Genomic DNA, 21,047 nt, shown 5'->3' with positions numbered 1-21,047 from the left:
TACATGCATATATGATATTGGCGGGGGTTTTTTGATTTATTTTTATTTATATTTTTTACTTTATGGTTTTGTGGCAAGTTGTTAAAAATTCTGAATAAATAAATCAAAGGAACATTTCTTCAAGTCCGCCAGGGCATTCACGCACTCATTCGCACGTGTAAAGTTGTAATTATGTACATACACATGTTTGTAAATACGATCTAGCAGTTACCACGGCGCATTTAACCATTAACCATAACAAAAAAAAAAAAACAACGCCAATTCGTTTGTGTTGGCATTAAATCATAAGAACATAACAAACGTGCATACCTAAGCATATACAAATCGTTTATATACATACATGTGTATTTATAGTATACATATACCTACACAAAAGTGTAGACGGAAATACGAGTCCAATCACCGAATTTTGAAATTTACAGATTTTTTATGTGTTGGTTGGTTCTGAGCCGTTTTGCCGCTCTTTTTGCCATTGTCCAACTTAAAAGTTCACTGTGAACAAAGTCACGGCTTAACGCGAAGTGTATTCGCCTTTGATATATACACACATACATACAGAATATGCTTATTTGCCGATCTATATGCTGAGCGTAGCTTAGGCTTGAGAGTATCTACGTACGAACATTAATATGTATGCGCATGTGGTTTTCATTTACAGTGAAACATATTTAATCCGACTATCACCTCATGGGAACTATAAACAATATTTGTTTTGCAATAAAATTCATTTTTGTTAGTGCGAAGAGTATGTATGTAGTGTTTGTTTATTATTGTTCTACATATGTATGTATGTATATGTTAAAGTTGATTTTTACAAAAATATATATACTTTGATAAACATTTTTGTTGTTTTAATTGCTTTATGTGAGTATGGCAACAAAAGTGGAAAATAAGTTGAATAAAACAGATTTTTATTTTGTGGAAAATACTTCGTTTCTATAAATTTCACATTACAAAAGCTGTACTGTATTGGTTTTTAGCATTAATAATTTTTTTTTACTCTTTCGTACAAATCAGTCTTTTAAAATATGAAGAAAGAGCCAAAAAGTGCTTTTCTGTTTTGCATTATACTCTGAACATTAACACCCAGAAAAACACGTCAGAGACCATATGAAATATACATATGTATCTATATAAATAAGCAGCGTGACGAGCTAAGTCCATTTAGTTATGTCCGTCTATCGTAAATACAAGCACTGGTCCCTAAATTTTTGAGATATCGCCCTGAAATTTTGCACACGTCTCCAAGGTGCTTATTTGGCGGAACCGCCGAGATTGGATAGCAGTCATAGAAACTAATCGATTAAACTTTATTCTTATTTAGCAAACTTATTTATTTGCCAAGGTATCATAAAAAAAAATTCAGATTGGACCACTATACAAACAAACTGACCGTTCAAAATCTATATATTTTTTTTTATTTGTGAAGGGTATAATGGCTTCGGTGTAGCTGAAGTTAACGTTTTTCTTGCTGTTTCTCTGTGTTATTTTTTCATTTATATATTTTAGATTCTGTTTTTTTAATTTTGGTTTAATGAAGGTCAATGTTCTTTCTGAAGTTGACGGTTGTTAATTTTATTGTTAATGTTTTTTTTTTTTTTTATTCTCGTTGTTAGATAGTGTGTTGTGTAGTGTAGTGGTGGCTGGTATACATAGTTCACACTCAAATGCTTAAATAACTTCACTAGAAACTACCAAGTTTTCAGAACCAAGTCTAATTTTTGCCTGTTTTGTATCTTCTTTGCGCTTGCGACTGGTTTGAATTTCTACTCAATTAATTTACTATTAAAAAGCAGGAAATATTGCTTAGTTCTTTATGGCGAACGAAATGATGGCATTGTGGTGAGTTTATTGTATAGTTTTTTTGTTTGTTAGTAATTTAGTGGCAGATTTTTGAGAAAGGCTTGGATGTTAATAAGCGTGTGTTTTGGTCCAAAGAATTTTTGAAGAAAGTTATATGCTAACGTATGTTTATTAGCATAAACCACTTTGTGTTGAAAGTAGCAAATTTGAGCAGTACCGTTACTATTTTGTTCATCATAAATATTGCTACTATAATAATTATTAAATTTCTTTCTTTTTTTGTTTTATTTGCATAAAGATGAGGGTGAATGCGCAAGCTACGATTATTGCGAGTTCAACGTGTTTGTTCTGTCATTTTATTGCTTTGGCTTAACTGTTTTTTTCGTAGGCTACCACTATTGAAACGTGCGCATACGAATACATGTAAATCTGTATTCTCTTGCGGTTATTAACACTGCGCATACTTCTCTACATGCATACATATGTATGTAAATACATACATATTGTATATAGTTATGTATGTATATAAATACATACGTATTGTATATTGAAATGTATGAATAAAAGAGCCGATTTCAAACACAATGATGGCATTTATTGCAAAAACCCATGACGCGTTTCTCCGTTAAAATGTTTCCAAATTGATAGTTTTAAAATTGCTTGAATTTTTAGATTAAAACATAAATAAATGAAACAGTTGTAAGTTATAGAATCTTCAATTTATTTTGTTTTATCAACCAATTGTATAGTATATGTAATGGGGTTGCACTAGCAGGGAAAACATAAAGCGATGACATTACTAATTATGAATAAGCTAATACTGAAAATCCATTGAATATTGTATCGTCGATTTTCATAATTTCTGAATGAATATCTTGTAGTTCACGTTAATTTAGAAAACGACATTCGTTATACATGTTGTTAGATTAAGGAATTTAACACATGGATATTGAGATAAAAAAATCGGGCACTTGTATTCAAAATGTTTTAAGTAACATTCTAAAAATATATTCTTCAGAAGTTACGTTTTGAAGACGGCAGTTTCGAGGATCAAATTATGCGGAGCAGGTGTCAAGGAAACAGTGTTAGATAGATGTAATAGTCATATCGTTGTTGGTGTTTTTGTAGTAGCTAAAATATTCGTCAAATAGTTTTGAGGAAGGTTGCTGAGTACGAGTCTTGCCTGGTTGTGTAGTCCCGACTGTCGCGTGTACTTCAATTTGTCGTTGTACTTACTTCCTGTCTGCTAGTAAATCATACTCTGAGTACTTTAAAGTCTGAAAACGCAGTTATGTCTATAATTACACTCAGATTTATTACCTTATTCCTTCTTTCCTTCTGTGATGGTGCACATTTGTAAGAAAGCTGTCCACAAAGCTTTCCGGAAGTCTTTCTTAAACAATATGGAAGGTATTTTAAGAGAACCCCAGATAACTTCAAAACATTGTCGCAATTCTAAATTATTCAGCAATCTTGAAGAACACTTTGCTAAACCTTACTACATTATAAGAAAATTAAGCCGGGTTTTACCCGGAAACAATACTTTGAAGGTTTGTTTGCGCTTCCGGTTGCGTGCCCTTCTATTAAGAAGCGTCAAACATTCCATGTTTTTGAGATATCAAAAAATACTTTTAAGTTTGATAACTCTTTTTTAGTTTAATAAATATGTTGCCAATTGTGCTTACCATGCAATTCTGTACTGTGATACAGTCACAAGTCTCTAAATTTGAGATTTTAAGTTAGATAAAATTTTTGTGATTGTGATTGTGTGTAACTGACTGTCACAAAATCTATAAAATTTCATTATTCTGAGATGTTTTTACACTTGAATGAAAACAAATATGTCGATAAAAAACGTAAAATTTTTCATAACATAGTAAAGCAAAATATTAATAATTAAGAATACAAATATATGTTGGCTTTGTTTCGTAATATTTACGATATTTATGTAAAATTGATTTAACAAAACATGAAAAAACGACCACCGATTAATATCTATGGTCATGTTCAGTATATTCTCAATGGCAAACAAGAGTTCTTTTTAGTTTTGTGACTTGCTAACTATCAGGTCTCAAATTTGAGACAATATTTTGAGACTAAACGCTAGAGACCGTTTAGTGAATAATAACTAGTTTAAATTGAGACTTTACCTCAAAATGTCTCAAATAGTGACTAGAGACTGCTTCCAGAGTCGCGCTACTAGTCTAAATTTTGATTATAAAATAATATATAAAACTTTCAAAGGCTTGATCGCTTGTACTTGTAATTGTTTTCAAAGAATTTTCTCCCAAATTATATATTATGTTTATGCATTTGTATGCGTCATATACACATAAATTATATTTACTTTTGTTTGTGGTAACAGTAATTTGGTCGCCTGAATGCATGCTATACATTGTTTAACACCTGCATTGTTAATTTACTGCTGTTAACATAACATTGTCAGTGAGAATATTTGAAAATATTTGTAAGGAAACAGTAACATGCTTATTTAACTAGATATGGATAAGTAATTGCTTATATCGGCTAATATACACTTGTGCTCATATAATTAAGTCATTCAGTACTTTTTTACAACATGTAAAAAAACAAGGTATATTTCTTTAWGCAACWTCCMTAATATTGCGCGAGCAAAAAGTTCCGTTATTCTAGGAACGCCACCGATTTGCAGCGCATTCAAGTATTTTCGTTTGGGAGAGTTTAAATGAATTTTCCATTTATTGTCAATAAAAGTGTGCTTACATAATTAAGTCATTCTGTTTGAAACGGGTAAATTAAAATTTTTTCGCCACAATTTACATCAATATTGTTCTTTTTTACTAAATTAAGCACAACTTCAAGCAAAGAAGGGTCATATGGGAATGTTTTCAAAAATATCAAAATATTGCCGAAGTTGTAGATGTTTTAGGATTTTCTCGAGGCAAAATTAATAACGCTGTTCAATTTTATAAAAAAAATAAGACTTGAAAATTTACCGCGTAAAAAGCCAAGAAAGATCACCCGTTCTGACGATAGGGCCTTAGTAAGGCTACGTAAGTCTGATCCATTTTAAACATCCACAGAAATTAGGGCTCAATTAGAGGAATACCACGGCGTACAAATATCTGCGGCAACTGTACGAAGACGACTACAAGAAAATTCATTGAATGTCCGTTTAGCAAGACGAAAACCTAACGTTTCAAAAAAAAATATCGAAAAGCGAAAAGCGTTTGCTAAAGAGGTAATGATGGGAAACCATATGTAAGACGACCCCCGACCCCCTTTACAAGAACTAAATCCCAAATACACTAAAAAAACCGTGAAACATGGCGGTTCATCGGTGATGGTGTGGGGTTGCTTCACGTCATCAGGCTTTGGCCCGATTGTTAAAATAGACGGGAAAATTACAGGTGAAATGTACAAAGGAATACTGGAGAACAATTTAGACGGTGATTATGTGGATAACTTACCGTTAGCTTGGATTTTCCAGCACGATAACGACCCCAAACACTGCTTCGTTAAAACTTGGATACGTAGTCGAAATATTAAAATTCTGGATTGGCCAGCTCAAAGTCCGGACCTAAACCCCATAGAAAACCTATGGAGGATTATAAAAAGAGTCGTAGCTGCACGAAAACCTCGCAACAAAGATTCTTTATGGGAAATAATACAGGCAGAGTGGTACAAAGTAAGCCCCGCTCAATGTTCTACTTTTGTCCAAACAATGCCTAAGCGATGTACTGGGTGCTACGTAATAAAGGTTATCCAACTAAGTATTAGTCTTAGGTAAGGTAAAACTGCAAAAAAATTTCGTATACTTCGAATAACTACATTTTTCTTTAGGTGACTTAATTATATGAGAACAACAACATGGATGGGCTAAGCGAATGAACGCAATATTTTTATTATTTGAGAAGTTAAATAAAAAATAAGTATTCTGTTTTGAACTGAATTAAAATTTCTTCCATTTTTTGTAAAATTAAGTTTAATTTCTGTACCATAGAAGTTGCTTTGAATAAACTTTCGTTCTGTTACTGGCGTGTACATATGTATCAAAACAAAAAGAAAAATCCGTGTTAAAAACTAAATCCCCTCACATTGAAATAAATAATAAATATGATTAAAAAGAGGTGAAAAATAGTGTGCATCTCCGTTTCATAATGATTTTATTTCATTGAGTTATAAAATTCATAAGAAATAAAAAATTTTCCCAAAAATAATCAAACTTCAACCGTTAATATCTTTTAAACGGTTTGGGCTTACGAAAAAATCGCACAGACCTTTTTTGCAGAGCATTCAATTTCCTACAAAATCTAAGGAACGTGATATTTTTTCAAGTAGTTGGAAGCGAGATATAAATTTTTCTATATGATAATAAGAACAAATTGAATATTGTAAGTAGGAGGACCTTCCCGTTACAATTAAGAACTCATTCTTGGAGAGGCTTTCTTAGAGGTGTCTAGGAACCTATTTTTCAGAGTACCAAACAAAAAAAAATTTTTTTTTTTTAATCACTCTAGTGCATATTTTGTTGATTTTTTTATTTTGGCATTGTGTCAACTATGGCCGCACAAGTAGTCTAAGTTATGGAAATTTTCTTGAATGTTTCTCCACAATTCTTCCCTGTTTTTCGACCTAACACTTTCAATTTTTTGTTTGACAATTTTCAAACGTCTATTTTATTATGAATAAACCAATTTCGTGCAAGAGCCGACGACTGTTTGGGGTCATTGTCGTGTTGAAACTTCAAATTCAGAGGACCTTCCATTCTGCAAAAGGCAACATAACTTCATCGAGTATGCGGATGTAAATAAATCTGCTCATTTTGCCTTTTATCCAATACAGAGAACCAACACCTCACCAGGAGAAGCATCCACACAGCATGATGTTTCCTCCCCCATGCTTAAAATTTTTTGCATTATGTTTGGGGTGAAATCTTGCATTTTTCGTTTATCATTACTTTCATAGTACATTGTGCCATTTTTTTACATTATATTGAGCATTTCCATTCGACATGAGCGTAAGCGAACTCGATGCGACAGCTTCGATGTCTGTGTCAATACTTTGCGAGCTGTTCTTCCATAAATTTGATTTTGAACCAAACGTCTCCTAACTGACCGTGCACAAATTTGAACTCTAGTCTTCTCCGTTCATTACCGGCTCCACCCTTATGACCAGGCACCCAAATGAGGCGCACTTAGTTACGAGCTGATAGGCTGTTCAGCCGTTTTATACGCTCCTACGCCAATAACAGTTTAATCTTGTATGCGGTGATCGTTTTTCGTGACGCTTAGTATGATACTTTCATTGGGATAGTTACGTTAGAAGTTTAAAAAATACCCGGAAAAACAAAACGCGCGCACTTAATATTGCTGTGCCTTAGCTGTAGAAAAAGTGTGAATTTGCTTCATTCAATCTTACTGCGAGGGTAGCTTTAAAGTTTCGATAGTTAAAGCTTGCGATATGTTTTGGACGTTGTCGTATTGCATTGGACAATAATTCTTGCCAAATTTTGTGAAGATATCTTTTCAAAAAAATAAGTTTCCAACACAAGAACTTCATTTCGATTGATCAGTTTGTATAGATGACTATGGCTCTAACGTCACTGTCGACAGTCATAGCTTTGAAGTTGTAGATAATTTCGTCTATCTTGGAACCAGCGTAAAAACCACCAACAATGTCAGCCTGAAATCCAACGCAGGATAACTCTTGCCAACAGGTATTACTTCGGACTGAGTAGGCAATTGAGAAGCAAAGTCCTCTCTCGACAAACAAAAACCAAACTCAGTCACTTATAATACCCGTCCTGCTATATGGTGCAGAGGCTTGGACGATGACAACAACTGATGAGTCGACGTTGCGAGTTTTCGAGAGAAAAGTTCTGCGAAAGATTTATGGTCCTTTGCGCGTTGGCCACGGCGAATATAACATTCGATGGAACGATGAGCTGTATGAGATATATGATGACATTGACATAGTTCAGCGAATTAACAGACAGCGAATGTTCGAATGGATGAAAACGCTCCAGCTCTGAAAGTATTCGACGCTGTACCCGCCGGGGAAGCAGAGGAAGAGGAAGACCTCCATTCCTTTGGAAGGACCAGGTGGAGAAGGACCTGACTACGCTTGGAATATCCAATTGGCACCACGTAGCGAAAGGAAGAAACGACTGGCGCGCTGTTAACCCGGCTATAATCGCGTAAGCGGTGTCTACGCCAATTAAGAAGAAGTTCGCGTAAATATGTACATATATACGGATAAACAAACATCCCTTCTAGGCGTTACTAATTTCTTGGCATAAAAAATGCCAACAGGTGTATTTAGTACTGCTAGTTAAGAATACAGTTTGACTTAACTGAAGAATGTGATCAAAGCCTACTGCTGTCACTACAGTGCCTGCACTTCGGCTCTAACCACTTAGGGATTAAATATTAAGACTTTCAGCTTGACTTAGAACAAAGTATACAGTGAGCCTTCAACTGGAGTATGTAACAACCGGACGTCTTCTAAAAATTCGACATTGCTGAGCAGTAGTTGCTGATAAAACCGTATTTTTTTTTATTAAATATTTTATTTTTGTATTCAAGTTGATAGCTGAATGCGCAGATACGTAATAAATAATGATACATATTGATATTTAATTACACAACAAACGTGCATTTAATCAAATAATTGTGGTATATAATTATTTTCTATGACCAAATCATGATCACAGAATTTTAATCGATTTGTATTTATATTATATGTCTGTACTTATGAAATGTACGAACCAGTGTGTAAGATGTAGACGAGGTCAATTTGCAGAAGTCAAACCGTATAATAAAGTGAAGCAAATTAAAGAATCACTGACCTTGACTTTTCCAAAGTTTAAAGCCCTTACAAAAGAGAAACATAAAGGAATCTTCGAATAATCATTCGTCTCACCACACACACACACATACACTTATATTTACTTACAAATTGTATGTGCATTAAGAACCATTATAGTAATTTTTCTTTGGTACCACACACACACTTAAATATGTACATACATAAGCATATAAATGTGTACATACTCTTTGCCCTTCCTTTGTATAATACTGGTTTTATTGGATGCTTCATCATCGTTGTGCCGTTTCGCTGTCGTTGACTCCGGCGGAGTTAAACAAGATCTATTTCACCAGTGTAGACAATTCTTATATATGTTTTCAGGATCAATTCTGTTTTTTATTCAATACACACGTTGATACATTTATGTACATATTTTATTTATTTATTTATTTAAGCGACAAAAAGTGTTATGTACTTGCTGCAAGGTAAAGCTGTTGACAATGGCTTTTTGTATGATTTTTCTAGTTCTTAATGTGTTAAATGCTAAAAGAACCAGCATTGTTTTTTGCTATCAACTTAATTGTGTAAAACCTTCTACAATTCTTGTTGAAGTGGTTCCGACAATTAGTTTTTTTTTATGAAGAATTTGCTAAATTTGTAATTTTTTGTCCATTGTCTGTATGTTTTTGTTGTCAATAATTAAATTTATTAAAAAAAACAAGAAAAACTTCGTCTTACTGAAGCTATAATACCCTTCACAGGTACATTTAGCATACAAAGTTTAAAAAATCGTTATTTTGATTTTCTTCGGGCAGTTTGTATTGCATAGTAGTCCGATCTAAAAAACATGTTTGGAGATTTTAGCATTGTCTCGGAAAATATATGTAGCTCTGTATATGCTATGGTAGAAAAAGGTGTGAACCAAGTTTCAGATCGATATCTCAAGACCTAAGGGACTAGTTTAAGTGGATACATGCAGGCGGACATGGTTAAATCGGCTCAGTTCATGTTCAATATTTATATACATATGTATGTATATACTTTATAGGGTATCCTTATACCTTGTTCATTGTATAATAAAAGTAATTACCATATACTGTAATTTGTTCGTAAAAATCCGAACTCGATCGAATTTGAGATTATGGCTTTTTAAACTCTTGCAACATGTTGCTACAGAGTAAGGAGGGTTATATATTCCCTCGACAGCCGATTCCGCGTACCGGAATTGACCCGGATTTTATCCGGCTAACGGCTGCCTTTAAGGGTTATATATAGATAAATGATCAGAATGACGAGACGAGTTCAAATCCGGGTGACGGTTTGTCTGGCCGTCCGTAACTGTAACTCACTGTAAAAATTAAGAAATCTTGACGAAAATTCGTATGGGCGTTCCTTACCATACGAGTACGTAGATGATTGTAATAAGACCGCTATCACGTCAACAAAACGTCATTAATCGAGAACATATAAAAATAAGAGTTACATTAGAACTGTAATTTGGCATAGGGGAACTCCTACGGACAGTTTGAAGTTGGATGAAATCGGATGGTAACCCACTTTTAAGTGAATACATATTTATGTATCTCCAGACCGATTTCAACCAATTTTGGTAAGTGGCATTCCTCTTACCTTTTTATGCTACAGAGTGAAAATGGGCGAAATCGGCCCATATAACACAATTTTAAATTCCATCTGATTATTTCCTTTCGAGTGTATAAATCAAGAAGCAATTAATAAACGGCATAAAACTTTGCAGGAATAATGCGCTTCGAGTCTGCCACTTTATGGCTAACAATTGTTCTCATATTGCAATTCTATTGGATTCTTTTCATCATATGACCAAAAATTTCCCAAATCCAACAAAAACTGCTCAAGCCTCTAGGTACCGAATATTTATACTCGAGTACTTACACTTGACTTTTTACCGAAAATATTGGTCAATGTGTCAGATTTATAATTGAAATTCAGAGATAATTCTTTCCTGATAGCAGTATGTCTGTGTGCTACAAGTGGGCTGAAAGGGTTCAATACTTCATTATCTAATTATAACTAATATAAATATTTTCGAACTTCCTGGTGACTTTTAGTGGGTTATCTTAATAAAATTGAAAGAGCGCATTTGCCTTATTACAGTGCACTAGAATGAATAAAACCGGCTGCAAACTCACCCTAGACCCCATGTAACTATTAAGTCTTATGTTCCTGACGGTATTTCCCTGGCTTTAAATATTGTAAGTTGTAAGAGTATGAAATGTTCGGTTATAACTGAACTTACGTCTTTTTTAATTGTTTGTTTTTTTAGAGCTTCTACCCATCGGTTTTGAATTCCATTAATGTTTGCATTTTATATTCTGACGACTGTCCAGGATTTCGGAAAAGAAGTCGGAAGTTATAGATAATTGCAATGCAATGTGCCGATACACTCCAATAAAGCTCCATTTACCAGTTATTAAATATCGGTTGCGTTGCTATAATAATGAGTGAAAATTTATGAAATTCTATATCCGCAGGACAGCGAAGTACTAGCAATTGTTATTGAACAAATTTTTTTTGATTTTTCACTCAGATGAATTAAAGGGCCACAAATATATATGGTTATTTGTTAAGTGGGATTAAAAAATAGACGTACATACTTTATGAATACATATGTGGTGTTTTGTTTTTAGTTAAGCTATCGATAAAAATGCTAATTAATGACAATTATTAATGCGATACCTGTAATTATTTTACAGAAGTCAAACTTTTCAATTTTATTTTATTTTTTTATTATATCGGGGTAGGAAAAAGCGGATGTTTATGTAAATTGAGTTGCAATTATTAATTTTCAAATATAATATATATTCAAATATAAGCATAAATATTGCTTAAAAAATTGGTTATAAATATCCCATTAAAACACTTTACTTGTTTCGGTGAAGAGGTGTTAATGCAAATAAATTTCAAATTAACCAAATTATGTTTTAATGCTTATAAATCAGAAAACTTGAATTTCCTCCAAGCAATAATATACAAATTATTAAAGGGTTTGAAAGATATATAAACATTTATGTTAAAATAGCCATGCCCAAAACGGTTAACGGAATTTGAGGTTTGAAACGCCAATTTTTGCTTGGGATGTTCGAGGTGGCACTTAAGGAGTTTTCTGGTTAAAAGATCCAAGAATTTGTTTTTGCTGTTTTCGCTATTTTAGCGTTAACGTATAATACTAAATAAAAAAATTTCCATAAAATTTTAATATATTTAAATTTTTTTTCTGTTGGTTGTCACATATTTTATCCTTTATCTTTAAAGATGCTATTATAGCCCCACAGTCTGGTAAAAATATCAATTAATTGGGAGTTTCTAACGAAACAATTTTTTTTTTGATTACTTTGTGATTTATTTCCGGAAGTATTTAAAAGTATTTGTTAGCAACTTTTCTCGATCTTATGACAGTTCTTCCTTTGGCTCATATTATTATTATTGTTTGTATTATTCTATTATTTATCGTTATTATTAATACTAAAAAAGAAACAAACTCAAATTACATATTACTCTAATTTTAAGGAATATACCGACTTCATAAAAAACCTCGGAAAAGACAAAACAAATAACAAAACTAGGTGGAGATTGCAACATTAATAAAATGTCAGTGAAAATTATAAAGTAATAACGTGCAAATGATTTATAGGACTATATTTTAGTAAGAAATTTATATTAATTTCCTAACAACTCCTGGCGGTGAAAAACTAGTCACAGGCTTGAATTTTCAAATAAACAGCACAAACATTATTATTTTATGGTGCTGTATACTGTATTTATACACATATTCAGATGTATGCATGTGTAAATACTTACCACTGTATGTGGGTATGTATTGGTGCACTTTTATGCATACATATACATACATCTATAGGGTTGTTATACTTACATATGTACATACACATCAACCCTTATCCTTGCTGCAAACATCCAGGTAAACGTAACGGTTGTCAAAAAGTTGCAACGGTCATTGGTCTGGAAACAAGGAGTACACACGTATCTAAATTTGTACTTACATATGTATGTATGTATGTATGAAGGGATATAATATACGAATGTATCTGGTGTTTTTAAAAATATGATTTACAAATTTAGTTTCAATACAATTTTCAATAAGAATTTCGATACTATAATTGGTTATAAATTGACGTACTAAAAATTCGTTTGTAATGTTGAGAAAAATGTTCTTTATGTACATACATACATATATTATTTGTGTATATAAGCAAGTGGTTGGGAAATTTCTGCAATTAAGTCACTATATTTAAATATTAAAGTAAATTATTTATATTCAGGTACATATACACAAAAGGGGACTTTCGTATTTAGATATGTACATACATACATTTTATATAGAAAGGGAGTCCAGTTTATTTTTAGCCTCGCTTTACATGCATAGAAAGTAGCTGTGCATACATACAAATGCATTAATACAATTATTTCTATCCATGCTTGTGTGAGTGTAGAAAATACAAGTCCTTTTCCATACTACTATTTATACATATGCATGTATATGAATGATTGCGAATTTCAAATAGCCGAATGGATGTTAACGCACCCGCAGCCACAACGAAAATCAACATCAACAATTCGCTACTATTTTGTTCTGGGTTGGGGCTCGAAAGTTCATGAAACTGCGCCGCTTCACAACCTGTAGAGCTCCAAAGCTGGTATAAATATATCCAAACTCACATACACGCGTACACATACTGCTTGGTAACTATGCGAATGGGGAAAATGCTTTTTTGTGCCGTCTAACATTCAACAGTTCGGCTTTTTGTTGAAATATGAGTCAGTTGGGGCGACAATTTGCCCCCCTACGGGTGTGGAAGCGTCTGTCTACTCGTATATACATGCATTAGGATGTATATACGCATGTGTTTGTTGTAACTCCCTTGCAAGATACACTTTTGCTTTATGTTTGCTTTTTGGTTGTTGGTAGTGAGTGGCGGCAGCTGAAAATGCGGCTGTCATCTGTCGGCTGTGTTAGTGTTGAAATTGAGAATATATATTGATTTTTAACAAAAAAAAAGAACGAAAACAAAAACAGCCATGAGAGTCTCTTACACTGCGGAGGCGGAATGAAACGAATCGACACAGTCGTTAAGGGTGCGCGTACTCGCTCGTTTGCACCCGGAACAAATATACACATGCAATGCATTTGAGCGAGTAGGTACGGTGAAATTGCGCTAAGGGTAGAATACCGTGATTGCCAACTTTTAGGTAAATTATATATTGTATGGTATTTGAAAAAAATGCCATTATAATGGCGTTAGAAAGAAAAGTATATATTTAAAACATTATTAAGGACGATGTTTTTTTTAAATTAATAATGGCAATATAATGTTATAATAATAATATGTTACGAGTCAGTAAAGTTGTCAAAATTAACTGAAAAAGTCTACTAATCAAAAAGTCTGTGCCTGTATGTTTGCAGGTCCTTTTGAATGTTCTTCTAATTACAGTATGCGCTACAATTTATGTCACTTTTATAAAACCCTTGTTCACTTTGTTGGCAACTCTTCATGTTCTTCTGTACGACACTCTGGAGGTTGAGTGAGCTAAGCCGACAAACTTTATACCCGCCGCAGCTGTCGCCATTAAAATATATTTGCTTGTATTGGTGAGTCTGTATGGTGATCGTCCTGCGTCGCTAAGCATTTTTTCTAGGAAGGCAAATAATCCTGTTTATTCTATTGTTGCATTCACTGCAATGCCATCCCGTTTGAAATTTTCGGAAAGGTTATAAAAATTAATATCTAGAAATTTGTCTATATTAGTACATAACATCTGTTCGGTTGTCTGTATGCTTACGCAGTGTATACCTATATATAGTATTTTGGAATATTTGTGAGTATGACTATATATATAAACACATACATATGTATATATGCACTCTTTGCTACAGCACAGTCAGTTCAACTCGTTCACGACTAGCTTTGTCCGGGCCGTTGGCGGTGCTATTACAACAAATTATTGTCTACAGGCTTTTAAGCATGTAATTTCCCTAAATTTATAATATTGTATTAATGTATTTGTTAAAAAAGCGCATTGCTAAGTGTAGTTTGTAAGGTTTTTATTATAAAATATTGTTAGTAAAAAATATATTTTAATTTTTACAGTTTTTAAAAATGATCACTACATTTTTTCTAAAGTGGAAAATAAATTGAACCTTGAATAGAAACGCAGCAACTGTGTAAATATCTACGTTAAAGCTAAACCAACACATTTTTTACATACAAACACTGTAAATTAGAAATTACTCGGTCGAACGTAAGCAGAAAAAATTCATTTACAAGGATTAAAGGTAATGAATTAACTTTACTTCGTTAAATATTTATTAAGTATTCTTTTCTATATAAATTTTATTTATATTTCTAGAAGCAATATTGGTCATTTGGCTCACCTGCTAAAATGGCCTCTTCTCCTACCCCGTCATTGGACTCCATACGTGGTACTAATTCCATAGAATCTTACGGCGAACACACAGGATATTTATCTGACTCCCCACTTACACTGAGCGGCTCATCACCACCAGTTAGTGACTCAGCTATTTGTGACGAATTTACCAGCTCCTCAGGATCCGTTAGTAATCAGCATCATCCCATTTCGGCTTCAGTATCATCTTCTTCGTCGTCGTCGTCTAGTAGCGGTCTAAGTGGTTGCGGCAGCACAAGTAGTGCTAATAGTAATAATAGTTGCAGCAACATAAATAGCGGTAGTAGTGGTGGGGGTGTACTCGGCGGTATCACTTGTAACAGTAGTAACGGTCCTGGCGTTATTGGCAGCAATTTGAATGGTAAAGGTAGTCCGTCGAGCAGCAATCTACTTACCAATAATGGCATTGTAAGCGTATCCACAGCTAATGGTGGTGCTGTACCGCGTTGCACCGCTTGTAAGAGTAAACAATCAGACGCTGTGGCGAGATGTTTTGAGTGTATTAGCTATTTATGCGCCAATTGCGTTACAGCTCATCAATTTATGCACTGTTTTAACGGGCATAATGTCTCATTAATAAAAGGTTTTGATACGACCACAAATAACGTGACCACAGCACCATCAACGACACCAACGTCCTCAGTCACCGCCACAAACTTAGCAGGCCCTACGTCCAGTAATCTGACTACAAACGATTTAAAGTTATCTAGTTCGCTAACTATGATGTTGCAACAACAGCAACAACAACAGCAGCAGCAGCAGCAACAGCAACAACATCAGCAACAAATCACCAAATTTACGCAACTCTCCAAAATGGTAATGAATTCGCATCTTGTTGGTAGTAATAATGCCGCTATATTGGGCGATAATGGTGAACAATTGGAGAATAGCAGTAACGCTGATGATTTATTTGGCAATATAGTTCCACAATTACGGTCAACATCGTATTGTCGTCGCCACAAAAATGAAGCTTTGAAATTCAATTGTCGCACATGCTGCAAGATTGCTTGCAATGAATGTGTCCTGCAAGAGCATTCAGCCGGTTTACATGATGTTGAACATATACAAGAACATCAATTATCGACAGTTTTCCCACCAAATAATACGTCGACAACAGCAACGTTCAACAGCCAACAACAATCGTCGTCCGAAACGGTGTTGCAAACTGTATTGACTGAATTACGTGGAAAAATTGCCGAAATTGTATCGTTGGTCAGTAGTAATTCGGACAATAATTCCAGCAAAATAAAAATGCAATATCAAAAAGCACACAATGAGGTCAATGAGACTTATCAATTCTTCTGTTCGATGATTGACGAGCGTAAGCAAGAGGTTTTGAAGGAACTGGAGGGTTTATATAATGCCAAAGTGGCATCGAGCAGTGTCTGGTTGCAGCGGTCCAAGGAACTCATTGAGAAAGCCGTGCATACATGCGATAGTTTGGAACGTTCACCGAAAACACATAGTGTCACCGATGTTTTAATGCTGCGCAAAATGCTTGAACAGCAGCTACAAACCGCTTTAATGGATATGCAATTGCCATTTGAATTGGAATTTGTTTCAAATTACCAGTCCATACAGGCGGGTGTACGCAACACGTTCGGTTATGTTAGACCAGGCAATGTTGAAACAACTAGTGGTCAATTAGTTAAACAGCCACCCATAGCCAGACCAACACAGAGCTCATCCAATAGCAGCAGCAGCAATAGTAGTCTCAGCGGTGTAGGTTCAACACATTTGCCGCTTGGTTTGGGTTTGTCGAGTAGCCTCCTTGACACCTACAATAATGCTATGGTTGGTAGTGGTGTAAACGGTGTTGGCGGTATACTTGGACGTAGCAATCATAATTTGATTGGCAACGGTGGCGCAAATAGTAGCGCAAATTTCGAGGAGTTGATGGCTAAACGTTATCATAACCATGCAACGGCCGTCAATGGTGTTATTGCACCATATGTCAGTGTTAATCCTTATGAGAAATGGAGTAATGGCGGTAGTGATAATATTTTTTCTACTACAGATCCATTTTCAAGCGCACAATTACTTAACTCACTGACAAGCAGTGTGGGCGCCAGTAGCAGCGCACTCAGTGCACTAACTGTACAAGGTAGTAATGCATCTACCGATTCACTAATGGATCTAACTTCGAAACTGCTCTCTACCTCCACTTATCCACCTAAGTCACAAATTAAACGCCAGAAAATGATTTACCATTGTAAATTTGGTGAATTCGGTGTTTTGGAGGGACAATTCACCGAACCCAGTGGTGTCGCAGTAAACGCACAAAATGACATAATTGTCGCCGATACGAATAATCATCGCATACAGATTTTCGATAAGGAAGGTCGCTTTAAATTTCAATTTGGTGAATGTGGTAAACGTGATTCACAGCTCTTGTATCCGAATCGTGTAGCTGTCGTGCGTAATTCCGGTGATATAATTGTTACCGAACGTTCCCCAACACACCAAATACAGATCTACAATCAGTATGGACAATTTGTGCGTAAATTCGGTGCCAACATATTGCAACATCCACGCGGTGTCACCGTGGATAACAAAGGACGCATCATTGTGGTAGAGTGCAAAGTGATGCGCGTCATCATTTTCGATCAGAACGGCAATGCGATTCACAAGTTTGGCTGCAGCAAGCACTTGGAATTTCCCAATGGTGTTGTGGTCAATGACAAACAGGAGATTTTCATCAGTGACAATCGTGCACATTGCGTTAAAGTCTTTAATTATGAGGGTCAGTATTTGCGACAGATTGGCGGCGAAGGTGTCACCAACTATCCAATCGGTGTTGGGATAAATGCTAATGGTGAAATTTTAATTGCTGACAATCATAATAACTTCAATTTGACGATTTTCACGCAAGAAGGACAACTAGTGAGCGCATTGGAATCAAAGGTTAAACATGCACAGTGCTTTGATGTAGCACTCATGGACGATGGCAGCGTCGTACTGGCTAGCAAAGATTACCGTCTATACATTTACAGGTATGTTCAGGTCCCACCAATTGTTATGTAAATGTGGAGAATAGTAAAGCAAACAAAACAAAAACAATTACACATAATTACCTAAATATTAAGTCGGTGTAATATGTAAAGGATAAGAAAGTTTGCAAGTCGTGTATCAGTTCCGAAACATGAAGCTGCACTGATGCCGGTAAACCTTTTTATTTACAATAATCTAATCTTAATATTAAATGTTATGTGTGTATACGGTCGTTCGTTGGTAAGACCACTTGCATAAGATAATTATTATTATTACAATTATTATTATTATTACTTTTTGCACAGATAAGATTGACACGCAATTATGCATTGTATGTACCTATTATAAAGTGTACATATGTTTGTTGTACCCAGTTGTCCTGCTATTTTTGATACTTCGAAAGCAAAAGAGCAGCAAACTACCGCAGTAAATTAGTTTGCTCCGATATCTACTGCTTTAATGACCACATATATATATATATATAAATGTAGAAGTTGTAAGGTTTTGACACACCTAAATGCTGCTAAAAATGATTGAGTTTAGTATGGAAAACAAAATATTGAAGAAAAACAAAAACAATAACAACAAATCTTAGCATTAATTAAATTAGTGAAACTTAATTAAAAACACGGAGACATTTAATGGTTTTCTTATTATCTACTTATAAATTATTTGTTATTTTTTTATACCTTTTTTGCTTGTTTATTTTTAATTTTATTTTATTTGTAATTTATATATGCGCACAACACTGGTTTGTTTTTTATTTTTATTGAAATTATTACTCATGATGATGATGGTATATGTATTTTAGATAAATTTTATTTTGAGCAAAGCATTAAGCATTGTTAGTTGTTTAAAAAATTAGATTTTTTTATTTTTATATATACATAGTTTTGGTTTTATAGACTGAACTGAACTATTTTGTGTGAAACTAAGCAAAAATAAATAAAGAATGTTAAATATAAAATTAAAAACAAAAAAAAAACATATTCTGCACAAAAAATGTTTTTTTTGGTAAGCTGTTGATGAAATGGATTTGTGTGCAAAATAAATAATTTTGAATAAAGAAGAAATAAACATTTAGTTAAACGAAAATGAAGCTAAGAATTAAATAATATTAATAAAAAACGAAAAGTAAAACATAAATTTTTGGCAATCAAATAAGACTTGACAACTTAGCAAATAGTTTGTAAATTTGCATTTGAAAGTAGACGTTATACTTAGTTAAAGAAAAACAAAAACAAAATTAAACATTAATATGAAAAGGAGTTTTATTCATAAAATGAATTTAGCTGTTGCATTTGTTTAATTTTCCAAATGTTTAATAGAGATGTCGGTCTCGCATATATTTATACATACATACACTTCTTGTAGTTATGTGTAGGCAATCCATGCTTCTATCCAAGTATTTTACAAAACATTATTAGCTGTATGTAGTGCACAGGTTGCGGCATTATTCAAACAATTCTGTAACTATGATATATTTATATACAGACGTACATATATATATATATATATACAAGTTTAATAATGCTTCTGTACAAAATATTTGCTGTTAAATATTTGTAGTGCAGTATTTCATTTAAACACACGCAGGCGCAGCAGTTTTTCCCCCCAAACAACACAAACCAATACAATACACCCATGCAGTTACATAAACATGTATATACGTAAACTATTTGCCCAAAAACATACATATGTAAATATGTTTTTGTACAGTTGTACTAAGTTATCGATACACAAAATATTACTTGCAGAATTAATATTAGCTTTTATGGCTTAATTATGGAAAAAGGCTTGATAAACAAAATTATGCGAATTTAATACATATGTACATTAATGTATACATATGTATTTTCCATCTCATTTGTATGTATAGTATATAACGGGTTTTAAAGTAAAAAAAAGTATAAGTGGCCAAATTTTCTTGTACGCAAAAATGTTTGCTGTGTGTTAATATTATTATGTGTATGCTGTCATCAAATGTACATACGTTTAATTAAAAAATCTAAACGAACACGCGGACACATTCAAATATATATATAATTTCAATAATTTGTTATTTTTTTGCTGTTAACGGTAAATGCGTTTATCACTGCTTGCCAACAGGCTGTTTTACTTTGTAAAATTTTTGTTTTATTGTTTTTTCGAAGCAGTTTTCTAACGAACAGAATATTGCTTTCGGCCAACCAAGTTCTAAAAAAAAACACTATAGGTTTTGACAAAAATTTACAAATTTATCATTTCATATAGTTCACTTGGTGCAACATTTTTTTGTTGTACACGCTCATGTTTAACGTTTGTATCAATTTTGCATATTAACTGTTCTTTAAATTAATCATTACAGCTTAAATTTCAATAAGAGAAAGGTATAAATAAATCAATGCATAAAGTAAAAATAAATTAAAGTGAAATTGTTGGCTATGTCAATTATTTGCTTGCAAACATTTAATTATTGAGATACTATGAAACTGTTAAGGTTACGTTGAAGATATAACTTTTAAATTTTGTTTTCGAAAAAAAATTAATTATTTCAGATATTGTTGCACTGAACAAAATTTTGGCATAACCCATGAATATGTATTTAAACATATCTTTTGATGTGGCACTGAAATTTATATTTGCTTGCGTTTTAATTTTTAATTTTTGATTATTTTGGCCGTGTCGTTATTTGGAATTATTTATAGAAAGATTTGCAAGTCATTTAAAATTATGTAATAAACATTTTTGTGCAAACTAATTTCCCAATCTAGTATTCAAAAAATTCTTATACTTTATCTTGCACTTTGTTTATAAAAAAAATTTGAAGAATTTTCAAAAATTAACAACAATGTACTTTTTTCATTGCATTGACATAACGATTTTGTTTTACAAGCGTTGAAAGTTAAAAACATGTTTATTTACATTAATTGGTACTAGAAATATTAAAAGAACTTTAACATTTACAAATAGTATTTTTTCCTTCAAGCAAAAGCCAAAAACGCAATTTATGTGTGAGTGTCGCG

At 33.4% G+C, this 21,047-nt stretch overlaps 1 protein-coding gene across 1 annotated transcript in view; it reads left to right on the top strand.

Annotated features, from left to right (window-relative positions):
- LOC108972208 (brain tumor protein) overlaps positions 1-18,377 on the top strand; it is a 28,635-nt gene extending 10,258 nt beyond the window's left edge. Inside the window, exons 2-3 of the mRNA XM_018938730.1 lie at positions 14,736-14,920; positions 14,995-18,377. Coding sequence (XP_018794275.1) covers positions 15,028-18,075 — 3,048 coding nt within the window. The 5' untranslated portion in view covers positions 14,736-14,920; positions 14,995-15,027 and the 3' untranslated portion in view covers positions 18,076-18,377. The remainder of the gene's footprint in view (positions 1-14,735; positions 14,921-14,994) is intronic.
- The last annotated feature ends 2,670 nt before the right edge of the window (positions 18,378-21,047 follow it).

This window comes from Bactrocera latifrons, unplaced genomic scaffold, assembly GCF_001853355.1.
Source record: "Bactrocera latifrons isolate USDA-ARS-PBARC rearing strain unplaced genomic scaffold, ASM185335v1 scaffold_385, whole genome shotgun sequence".
Lineage (NCBI taxonomy): Eukaryota > Metazoa > Arthropoda > Insecta > Diptera > Tephritidae > Bactrocera > Bactrocera latifrons.
The sequence above is the reverse complement of the archived record's forward strand: the minus strand, read 5'-3'. Positions and strand labels throughout refer to the sequence as shown.